General features: G+C 44.5%; 1 protein-coding gene across 12 annotated transcripts in view; it reads left to right on the forward strand.

The window, feature by feature from the left end:
• The first annotated feature begins 233 nt into the window (after positions 1-233).
• The window catches only part of LOC129863878 (RIMS-binding protein 2-like), a 101,631-nt gene continuing 89,585 nt past the window's right edge, over positions 234-12,279 (forward strand). For 4 of the 12 annotated variants that reach the window (XM_055936238.1, XM_055936235.1, XM_055936237.1 and 1 more), the window contains exons 1-3: positions 236-535; positions 3,043-3,062; positions 4,879-5,069. In XM_055936238.1, the coding sequence (XP_055792213.1) occupies positions 4,941-5,069 (129 nt within the window). In that variant the 5' untranslated portion in view covers positions 236-535; positions 3,043-3,062; positions 4,879-4,940. Of the gene's footprint in view, positions 536-3,042; positions 3,063-4,705; positions 4,781-4,878; positions 5,070-12,279 lie in introns of all 12 variants that reach the window. The other 8 variants (XM_055936232.1, XM_055936234.1, XM_055936241.1 and 5 more) reach the window with 4 other exon arrangements.

The raw sequence follows: 12,279 nt of genomic DNA on the forward strand, positions 1-12,279 counted from the left end.
ATACTGGCATAGGGGCAGTTTCTCTACTGGCTATGATCACAGGTGAGATTCCCCTCTAGAGTCACTGTTTTCCTTTTCTCATTTTCTCATCCCTCTCTTCTGCTCCTGCTGTATATGTGCCATATGGCCACACAGCAAGCAGCTCCGAGTGCAATAATGCTGGGACGGGAAAGACAACACATTGGGCTGTGTTTCAAGAATACAAATCTAATGAGAATCTCCTGCATTAGCACGTACCAACACACACCATAGGAACCATGGAAACTACTGAACCTGCTGTGTTATCTCTGGAGGCACGACACATTCAGACATGCAAATATTCACTCATTTGTATTTAGCTGGATACATGCAGCGATCTGCACACTACATCTTCTTACATTTGCCCTTTCTGCCAGACAGCTACCTTTATTACATGACTAAGGAGGACCAGATCAACTGATATCAAAAGAATACACTGCCAAGGAATGTTGGGTCATCTGCAGCAAAGAAGGGAGGAGAGAGTATAGTGAAAAAGAGTTGATTGACACTGTCTGAGGTAAGACAATTTGAAAAAAACATGGGAATCCATCCTCTGAGGTAATTATTTGTATGTCTATACTGAACAGAAATATACACGTAACATGTAAAATATTAGTCCCATGTTTCATGAGCTGAAATAAAAGATAGCAGAAATGTTCCATATGCACAAAAAGCTTATTGCTCACATTTTGTGCACAAATTTGTTTACATCCCTGTTAGTGAGCATTTTTTCCATTGCCAAGATAATCCATCCACCTGACAGGTGTGGCATATCAAGGAGTTGATTTAACAGAATGATCATTACACAGTTGCACCTTCTGCTGGGGACAATAAAAGAGCATTCTAAAATGTGCAGTGTTGTGTCTTAACACAATGCCACAGATGTATTTTTACGGGACTTGTCCACCAGAGAATTGAATGTTAATTTCTCTACCATATGCCACCACTGTCATTGTAGAGAATTGTAGAGAATTTGAATATTTGTTTTTACTTTTATTTAACTAGGCAAGTCAGTTAAGAACAAATTCTAATTTTCAATGACTGCCTTGTTCAGGGGCAGAACAACAGATTTGTACCTTGTCAGCTCGGGGATTCAATCTTGCAACCTTTCGGTTATTAGTCCAACGCTCTAACCACTAGGCTACGCTGTCCAACTGGCTTCACAAACGCAGACCACGTGTAACCTCACCATTCCAGGACCTCCACATCCTGCTTCTTCACCTGCAGGATCATCTGAGACCAGCCACCTGGACAGCTGATGAAACTGAGGAGTATTTCTGTCTGTAATAAAGCCCTTTTGTGGGGAAAAAAACATTCTGATTGGCAGGTCCTGGCTCCCCAGTGGGTGGGCCTATACCCTCCCAGGCCCCCCCATGGCTGCGCCCCTGCCCAGTCACGTGAAACCCATAGATTAGGGCCAAATTAATTAATTTACTCAGTGAAAATGTTGCATGTTGCGTTTATATTTTTGTTCAGTACATGTTACCAACTACACGGTTGGAGAACAGTCAACACAAAGTGTACATGAGCATTTATGTACACTACATGACCAAAAGTATGTGGACACCTGCTCAAACATCTCATTCCAAAATCATGGGCATTAATATGGTGTTGGTCCCCCCCCTTTGCTGCTATAATAGCCTCCGCTCTTCTGGGAAGGCTTTCCAATAGATGTTGGAACATTGCTGCGTAGTCTAGTGAGGTCGGGCACTGATGTTGGGCGATTAGGCCTGGCTCGCAGTTGGTGTTCCAATTAATCTCAAAGGTGTTTGATGGGGTTGAGGTCAGGGCTCTGTGCAGGCCAGTCAAGTTCTTCCACACAAATCTCAACAAACCAGTTCTTTATGGACCTCGCTTTGTGCATGGGGACATTTGTCATTCTGAAACAGGAAAGGGCCTTCCCCAAACTGTTGCCACAAAGTTGGAAGCACAGAATTGTCTAGAATGTCATTGTATGCTGTAGTGTTAAGATTTCCCTTCACTGGAACTAAGGGGCCTAGCCCGAACCATTATTCCTCATCCACCAAGCTTTACAGTTGGCTCTATTCATTGAGGCAGGTAGTGTTCTCCTGGCATCTAACAAACCAAGATTTGTCCGTCGGACTGCCAGATGATGAAGCGTGATTCATCACTCCAGAGAATGTGTTTCCACTGCCCCAAGCTTTACACCACTCCAGCCGACGCTTGACATTGCACATGTTGATATTAAGCTTGTGTTCGGCTGTTTGGCCATGGAAACCCATTTCATGAAGCTCCCGACGAACAGTTATTTTGCTGACTTTGCTTCCAGAGGCAGTTTGGAACTCGGTAGTGAGTTTTGCAATTGAGGACATACGATTGTTACATGCTTCAGCAATTGGTTGTCCCGTTCTGTGAGCTTATGTGGCCTACCACTTTGTAGCGGAGCCATTGTTGCTCCTCGACGTTTCCACTTCACAATAACAACACTTACAGTTAACCGGGGCAGCTCTAGCAGGGCACAAATTTGACTAAATTACTTGTTGTACCGGTGGGATCCTATGACGGTGCCACGTTGAAAGTCACTGAGCTCTTCAGTAACGCCATTCTAGTGCCAATGTTTGTCTATGGATATTGCATGACGGTGTGCTCGATTTTATACTCCTGTCAGCAAAAGGTGTGGCTGAAATAGCCAAATCTACTAATGTGAAGGGGTGTCCACATGCTTTTGTATATGTGGTGTATGTATGAACATCATTGCTGTTCCATTCTTATTATCTAAATGTAGAATGAAAATATACATGAATCAGGGGTAGGTATCATTGTTTTTACTATTTTGTGAAAATCCTGCCTATAAATAACAACACAAGTGCTAATTGGTGGGTTGTAAAGGAGCAAGGGCTGGGTTGCTGAGGGGTCATTCATGTCTCATGCCTACAACAATAGACCATGGTCGTGTTCAGCAGGCATAACATGGGGACTAATTTGAAATGTAATGAGGTACGCATTTCATTTCCTGCCGTTTGAAAACAACCCCGTGCTCTCTGTTTCTTCTTCTCCCTGCAGCAATACAAAAGCTCTCCATGGTGAGTCATTAAGAAGCTGTGAGGTGTGTATGAATTTGGCAGAGTATGCGTGTTTGCGTGCATGCACGAGTGTGCAGTGTGTGTGTGTGCGTGCGTGCATGCATGTTCAAGGTTTAACGGGAAGGCAGTCTGCTTTGGTTTGGGATAACAGGACAGCTCTCCTCTAAGGCACCTTTTTTTAAAGCCACAAAATATTGGCATCTATTCTAGGCTAAAGAGTCAAATGATAGAATGTCATTATTCAGTGAGAAAGTAGAACATGGAAATGTTCTAAATGACTAATAGGGTGAATGCATAGACTGATGTTTGCTTTCTCACCAGGTAGGTAAAGCCCTGCTGTAAGAAACCCCAGCAGCTGGAGAGAAAAAAAGTTAATGGGAACATCTGAGGATATGTGTGTGAGTGTGTATGAATAAGAGCAGTATTTCAGGGTTATCTGTGCAATCAATCAAAGTTAGGACCTGGAATGAAAATTCTCAGAAATTGTGACACCATGCTGCCATATAGTGTTGTCCTTGTGGTAGTGGAAAAAAAGGTGCTGACCACAATACATACAGTACTTTAGCATTTAGGCAGATAAATACATTTCTCATTTCAAACAGCTATTGTAAAGAACCTTACTCTATTATCAACAATAAAATACACCATTATTTTGAGATTAATCCAAGGAGCATCTGAGTACTGATAACAGATTATATAAAACCTGCGTGAGAATCTTCCATATCATCGTGTTTCCTGGGGTTTTTGTAGCCTAATCTGTATAATTCTTCCCGGGATCTAAGCAGTATTAGCGTTGTGCCTAAGAACAACCCTTAGCCATGTTATACTTAAGCAATAAGGCACGAGGTGGTGTGGTATACAACCCTGAGACGTGGTAAATTGCCAATATACCAAAACCCCCCGAGCTGCCTTATTGCTATTATAAACGTTTTTACCAACGTAATTAATGATCATTATAAACCGGATGGTTCAAGCCCTGAATGCTGATTGGTTGAAAGCCATGGTATATCAGACCGTATACCATGGGTATGACAAAACATTTATTTTTACTGCTCTAATTACGTTGGTAACCAATTTATAATAGCAGTAAGACACCTCTGGGGTTTGTGGTATATGGCCAATATAACACGACTAAGGGCTGTGTCCAGGCACTCTGCAGTATATTGGCAATATACCACATCTCATGTCTTATTGCTTAAATATACCACACTCCCTCGGGCCTAATTGCTTATTTAACCCCTTTAACACCGTCAGTCACCATACAATGGTGTTTGTGATGGCTAATGACAGTGAGTGGATGGAAGGAGGAGGACAGGTGCAGAGCGGAGGGATGGAGAGGAAGTTTTAGTTGTGGCTGATAAAAGCTGACCTGGCTCCAGCGGCTCCTCCTGTCATTGTAGTGCTGTGATACAATAATCCCCCTGCTGCCTCTTATGTAACAGACTAGAGAACACATTAATAATCCCAGCCTGCCTCTGTTTCTGTACACACACACACACACACACACACACACGCATACACAGTCAGTCAGTCAATGAGTGGGCGCAGCGAGCAGCAGAAGCGGCCTGTTGTGGGGATAGCCAGGGAGCTCTGGCTGCATGGCAGCAGCACTGGTAAACTATGGACAGGTATCTGTGTTACAGGGAGGTGAAAGGCTTGAGCACCAGGTCATTGGATTTACACCTAATCCAGGGATGAAGCTGTATTGTGTTTGTAATGTGAGTAGAGTGTGCATATGTGTGAGCATGAGTCTGTTTTTAAATATACAAAGTCTAAATTTGTAGTGTGTCTGTGTGCGTGCCTGTTTTTTTTACAGCATCCATCTCTGTGTGTCTCTGTAATTTACGATGTGTGTGTGCGCCAGACTGCCAGGACATCATGCGAGGTCACAGATCAAGTGACATTGAGGAGCTTCTGAGACAGTCTCACTCAGAGCTGCTGTGGATCCAGAGACAGCTGTCAATCATCGCTGCCAGGAACTCCCATCACCTGCAGGTCCAAGGGAAGGTAAGGTTCCACCCACGTGAGCTCACTTTTGGCCTTCTGACCTTGCTTGATCTTTTATGTTACCTTTTCAGTATAACCCAAATTGTATGCATATCCTTGTTAAAGGTCCATCTGTTCATATGTTGTACAATAAATCAATTGTCAACGTGTCCAGGAGAGGACAGCATAGTTCTCTGAAAACACCAATGACTCTATGGTAAAAAGCAGTGTCTGGATTCACCAATCAGAGGAAGAAAAAGGGTGAAATCCATGTTGACGTGTTATTAGCATCTTTAGTGGGTGTGGCCCGAATGTCTTGTCAAATGGCACCTTTCTTCCTCAGACTCATTTACATTTTGAAGGGAGTGGTTGGAATTTGGCTGTCCAATCCCAACTAGGTTTTGCATTGTGCCTGAAAACCAACTGGCTTATAAAGAACTGTATCTAAGTACAGAGAGAAAGAGCAAGAGAGGGAGATAGTGTGTACACTCAAAGCAGTTGGTGTTGCTAGGCAACAGAATGGAGGAGATTCAGTTTTATCCTCTCCCGCACCATCCCTGTAACATAGAGATCTGCTAACCAATACCTGCAGCTGTTATTTTGTAATCTCCCTAAAAACACCACTCTGCTTTTAGAGGTATGATCTGGAATTGGGGGAGGGCTGATAGGGCACTGATGCTTATTGGTCTGTCAATGTAACGGTTAGTTTTGATTGGTCTGTCCTGGGGGTTTTGGTTTTTCCATTGGTCCTTGTCCTCCAGTACTTTAGCATAAGTGTCTTTTAGAGGTTACGTAGCAGTTAAGAAAATAAATGCATAAAGGAATCGAGATTAAAAAGTGAGGGATGTATGTCAGTGTTTGAATGGGAGGGGGAGGGGAGAAAGGATGATGAATCATGACTAAGAGGATGGAAAAAGGAGCATTGAGCAAGGTTACGTGTACCAGGGGAGGAATCCATTGACGCAGTGGGCTCAGGTCATGCATTTCTCTGTTTTAGAAAGAGAGAGAGAGAGATGGTGAGAGCGAGACGGGTGTGAGGGCTGCTCAGGGACGGCTGCAGGTAGGAGATGCGTGTAAAGGAAACGCTCATCCATGATGCAATCATTTAAACAGGCCAATGATATGAATGCTGACACACTTCAGTGGGTTTGTGTCTGTGAATTCTTGTGACTGGGATGAAGTGGAAGGATGTGGACTGCACTGAGCATGTGCGTGCATCTGTGAGAGAGGGGAGCGAGAGAAAGAGAGATGGAGAAGTAGAGTAGGTGAGGGAGGGAGGGAGGGATTGAGTGAGTGTTGTGGTAGAGAACCTGAGAGAGCTACTAAGGAGGAGAGAGCGCGAGAGAGAGCGGGAACACAAGCAAGTGACAGAAATGGTGTGTGTGTTAGAAAGCACTATTGTGTATCTGACTCTCGGAGGGTGTGTTGTTGCTTGAGTTTTCCTCTGAGAGGGCTGAGAGGCTCTCTCACTGTCTGTCTTTTGGCTCTCCGTTCGGCTACAAGCTGCAGACTGGACCAACCATTAAGCCTGGGGAACGCTCACGCTGCACACACTCGTAGGCACACACACACACACCACTGGGGTGTCAGCCCTGCCGGCCGGTGATGAGAGGGAGGATACAGTCGTTTTGACATAAAGGGTGAACTGCCTTTGAGGTATGGAGCTTTTTTACCCTCTGCACCATAGTGTTGTACCACTGTCTCAGCGGGAATTGTTATTGCCATATTCCTTAGCAAAATGCAGCATACACATTTCTGCAAAAGCATAGGCATATACATACTTGGTTACACTAAACACACACACACAAATCATAATCAAAATGTATTGGTCACATATTTTGCAGATTTTATCGCAGGCGCATCGAAATGCTTATGTTTCAAACTCCAACAGTGCATTAATACATAACAGTACAAAACAATACACACAAATCTGAAAAATAAATGAACTAAGAAATATCAGCACGGGTAATGTCAGAGTCCGGAATATAAATATATACAGTATGTACACTGTATACAAATAAATATGTGGACACCCCTTCAAATTAGGGGACTAGGCTATTTCAGCCACACCCGTTGCTGACAGGTGTATAAAATTAAACACACAGCCATGCAATCTCCATAGACAAACATTGGCAGTAGAATGGTGTTACTGAAGAGCTCAGTGACTTTCAACGTGGCACCGTCATAGGATGCCACCTTTCCAACAAGTCAGTTTGTCAAATGTGTGCCCCGGTCTACTGTAAGTGCTGTTATTGTGAAGTGGAAACGTCTAGGAGCAACAACGGCTCAGCCGCGAAATGGTAGGCCACACAAGCACACAGAACGGGACCGCCGAGTGCAGAAGCGCCTAGCGCGTAATAATCGTCTGTCGTCAGTTGCAACACTCACTACCGAGTTCAAAACTTCCTCTGGAAGCAACGTCAGCACAAGAACTGTTCGTAGGGAGCTTCATGAAATGGGTTTCCATGGCTGAACAGCCGCACACAAGCCTAAGATCACCATGCGCAATGCCAAGTGTCGGCTGGAGCGGTGTAAAGCTTGCTGTCATTGGACACTGGAGCAGTGGAAATGCTTTCTCTCGAGTGATGAATCACGCTTCACCATCTGGCAGTCTGACGGATGAATCTGGCTTTGGCAGATGCCAGAAGAACGCTACCTGCCTGAATGCATAGTGCCAACTGTAAAGTTTGGTGGAGGCCTCCAGAGTGGCGCAGAGGTCTAAGGCACTGCACCGCAGTGCTTGAGGCATCACTACAGACCGGGGTTCAATCCCAGGTTGTGTCACAACTGGCCATAACCCGGAGTCCCATAGGGCGGCATACAATTGACCCAGCGTTTACTTGGATCATCGCGCTCTAGCAGTTGTCAGTTGAACGGTGTTTCCTCAGACACATTGGTGCGGCTGGCTTTTGGGTTCAGCGGGCGGGTGTTAAGAGCTGCGGTTTGGTGGGTCATATTTTGGAGGACGCATGACTTGACCTTAGTCTCTCCCAAGCACCGATGAGACAAGATCGCAATTGGATATCATGAAATTAGGGAGAAAAAGGGGGTAAAATACAACAATAAAAAAAGTTTGGAGGAGGAATAATGGTCTGGGGCCGTTTTTCATCGTTCGATCTAGGCCCCTTAGTTCCAGTGAAGGGAAATCTTAACGCTACAGCATACAATGAAATTCTAGAAAATTCTGTGCTTCTAACTTTGTGGCAACAGTTTGGGGAAGATGGCCCTTTCCTGTTTCAGCATAACAATGCCCCCATGAACAAAGCGAGGTCCGTACAGAAATTGTTTGTCGAGATCGGTGTGGAAGAACTCGACTGGCCTGCACAGAGCCCTGATCTCAATCCCATCGAACACCTTTGAGATGAATTGGAACGTAGACTGAGAGCCAGGCCTAATCGCCCAACATCAGGGCCCAACCTCACTAATGCTCTTGCAGCAATGTTCCAACATCTAGTGGGAAGCCTTCCCAGAAGTTGGTGAGGCTGTTATAGCAGCAAAGGGGGAACCAACTCCATATTAATGCCCATGATTTTTGAATTAGATGTTCGACAAGCAGGTGTCCACATACTTTTGGTCGTGTAGTGTGTATAATGGAGTGTGAAGACAGTATATGAATAGAAAAGTTCTGTGCCGCAGTAGTTATATAGGATGAGCCTTGACTAGAATACTGTATATACATATAAACTGGGTAAAACAGTATGTAAACATTATTCAAGTGACCAGTGTTCATTGACTATGTACATAGTTGCGCACTCGCATCATCAACCAGATGTTATCCGTGACTTCCCTTTTCAATCCACTGAAGAGGAATATTTCACGACTAACCAGGTGTGTGTGTGCTAGCACGCTTACGTGTGTGTGTTTGTGATTTGTACACGGTTGCCCATTGACTTGTTTGCGTGGGCGATAATTCTGTGTTGCAGAGAGAGCGACGTGTCTGTCTGCTGTGAGCCCCTCCTCAGCTCTACTCTGCTGTTATGAAAACTGCTATGGCTGGGACTGCAGAGGAAACACTCTCGCCTAGGCTGGGCCAGCCTGAGTAGCTACATTAGACAGGACCATGGCTCCATGGAGCTGGGAAGGCCTGTGGAGAGCTTGGCTAGGCTACATGCATGGGTCTAAACATGTTAGTCTGTAGGACCGTGCAGGCTTTTGTGCTTCTGTCTAGGGCTAAATGGAGCTAGCCATGGCAGGGCAAGGCAGTGTGGGGTTTGCCAGGGCCATATGCCATTTAACTGGGTTGGCCAAGTCCTGCTGGCACCAGCATGGGCTGTGGAGGGAGTGGGAATAATATAGGCTGGGTGAGGCTTCCTCATGGTTAGGGAAGTAGGATGGGTGGAACTGGGTAGGTAAAGTAGAGTTGAATATACCTGTGGAGATTTGACCAGGTAAAAATATAATATTTGTGGACGAAGCCATTGAGTGTGTGATGACTCCGAGTGAATATCTGTGTGTGGTAGCATGTGATTAGTTGGTATTGCTTTCAAAAGATAAGAAATGGAGAGAGAGCGAGAGAGAGAACGCCCCCACAGGCTGTGTTAGTATAGTAGTGTCTCAAGGTCACAGTGGGTGCTAAAGGTGGCGTTATTGAGGTTGACATTTAGCACATTGGATGTTGCGGCTAACAGACCTCAGGTTTTTTCCAACTCACTCCATTCCAGTCCATCTGCGCTGAGGTTGGCTTTCGCTGGGTTTCACTTCATTACAACCTTCACAGGCTAGTCCCAAATGGCACCCTTATCCCGATATACTGCACTACTTGGGCTCTGGTCAAAAGTAGTGCAATATTGGGAATAGGGTCCCGTTTGGGACACAATCAGACTCCTGAATGCCTTGATAGCACTGTAGTTCCTCCAAAATCAATCTCTGTGTGATAGACAGAATAGGCTTCTAGCCTCTCATAGGGATGTTGAGACTTCCAATTATATTTAGGCTAATTGGTAGACTAGTTATCTCTCTGAAGTAGTAGGCCTAGTGATAGAATGGCTGCCTGGCGTTGTGTTGAAGCATCTGGCTACATTCATTGCTAGCTAAAATTCATGGTTAGAATATCTGGCTATCTGAATGGTCTTGAAGCCTGTTTCTTCCAGCCTGGCAGGCTGGTTTGCTGATTGGGTGTTTGACATATTGGTTTCCTTGCCCTGTATGCAGTCTATGGACAAGGTTCGATAGCAACCCTTATTTTGGTTTTGTTACTCTTAAAAATTGTTTAGTGTTCATGTTTCCCCATATATCTAGTAAGTAATTTATCCTACATGTATATTAATTGTTTGTTTGTTGTCCACTGTTTCAAACCTTTTTAGCATTTGTGGCACAAATCCAATGCAAGTTAATGGTACCAATATTTGCATTGTCACGCTTAATGTTCAAATCATCCCAAAGTATCTAAAAATGGATTGTGTCACTGTATGTTACCTGAGATGATTTGGATATGAAGCGTGAACATACTTATATAGACATGCATTTGAAACAGTGTCCAGGTAAACAAAATCAAAGCACGGGGTGCTGTTGTACCTTGTCCATAGACTGCTTATAAGGTAAGGACATCAATAAATCATTTTGTAATTTGGGTTTAGGGGCGGTGGGGAATAAAAAAAATCACACCTAATAGCAAGAACAACACCATCTTTGGTCAGAACCTGGTCATATCAGGATGTAGGATGGGACCTAAACATAACAACTTCAATTACTAATTTCTCTGAACAGGGGAAAAAACATTTTTATTTTAGTTTTATTTCACCTTTATTTAACCAGGTAGGCCAGTTGAGAAGAAGTTCTCATTTATGACTGCGACATGGCCAAGATAAAGCAAAGCAGTGCGACAAAAACAACAACACAGAGTTACACATGGGATAAACAAACGTACAGTCAAAAACACATTAGAAAAATCTGTATACAGTGTGTTGAAATGAAGTAAGGAGGTAAGGCCATAAATAGGCCATAGTGTCGAAGTAATTACAATTTAGCAATTTACACTGGAGTGATATAGGTGCAGATGAGGATGTGCAAGTAGAAATACTGGTGTGCAAAAGAGCAGAAAAACAAATATGGGGATGAGGTAAGTGACGCTTAAAGTTAGTGAGGGAGATTTAAGTCTCCAACTTCAGTGATTTTTGCAATTTGTTCCAGTCATTGGCAGCAGAGAACTGGAAGGAAAGGCGGCCAAAGAGGTGTTGGCTTTGGGATGACCAGTGAAATATACATGCTGGAGCGCGTGCTACGGGTGGGCGTTGCTATGGTGACCAGTGAGCTGAGATAAGGCGGAGCTTTACCTAGCAAAGATTTATAGATGACCTGGAGCCAGTGGGTTTGGCGACGAATATGTAGCGAGGACCAGCCAACAAGAGCATACAGGTCGCAGTGGTGGGTAGTATATGGGGCTTTGGTGACAAAACGGATGGCACTGTGATAGACTGCATCCAATTTGCTGAGTAGAGTGTTGGAGGCTATTTTGTAAATGACATCGCCGAAGTCAAGGATCGGTAGGATAGTTAGTTTTACAAGGTTTGGCAGCATGAGTGAAGGAGGCTTTGTTGCGAAATAGGAAGCCAATTCTAGACTTAACTTTGGATTGGAGGTGCTTGATGTGAGTCTGGAAGGAGAGTTTACAGTCCAGCCAGACACCTAGGTATTTATAGTTGTCCACATATTCAAAACCGTCCAGAGTAGTGATGCTAGTCGGGCAGGCAGGTGCGGGCAGCTATCGGTTGAAGAGCATGCATTTCGTTTTACTAGCATTTAAGAGCAATTGGAGGCCACTGAAGGAGTGTTGTATGGCATTGAAGCTTGTTTGGAGGTTTGTTAACACAGTGTCCAAAGAAGGGCCAGATGTATACAGAATGGTGTCGTCTGCGTAGAGGTGGATCAAAGAATCACCCGCAGCAAGTGCGACGTCATTGATATATACAGAGAAAAGAGTTGGCCCAAGAATTGAACCCTGTGGCACCCCCATAGAGACTGTCAGAGGTCCGGACAACAGGCCCCATTTGACACACTAAACTCTGTCTGAGAAGTAGTTAGTGAACCAGGCGAGGCAGTCGTTAGAGAAACCAAGGCTGTTGAGTCTGCCGATAAGAGTACGGTGATTGACAGAGTCGAAAGTTTTGGCCAGGTCGATGAAGATGGCTGCACAGTACTGTCTTTTATCGATGGCGGTTATGATGTCGTTTAGAACCTTGAGTGTTGCTGAGGTGCACCCATGACCAGCACGGAAACCAGATTGCATAGCGGA

This window comes from Salvelinus fontinalis, chromosome 10, assembly GCF_029448725.1.
Source record: "Salvelinus fontinalis isolate EN_2023a chromosome 10, ASM2944872v1, whole genome shotgun sequence".
NCBI classification, from domain to species: Eukaryota; Metazoa; Chordata; class Actinopteri; order Salmoniformes; family Salmonidae; genus Salvelinus; species Salvelinus fontinalis.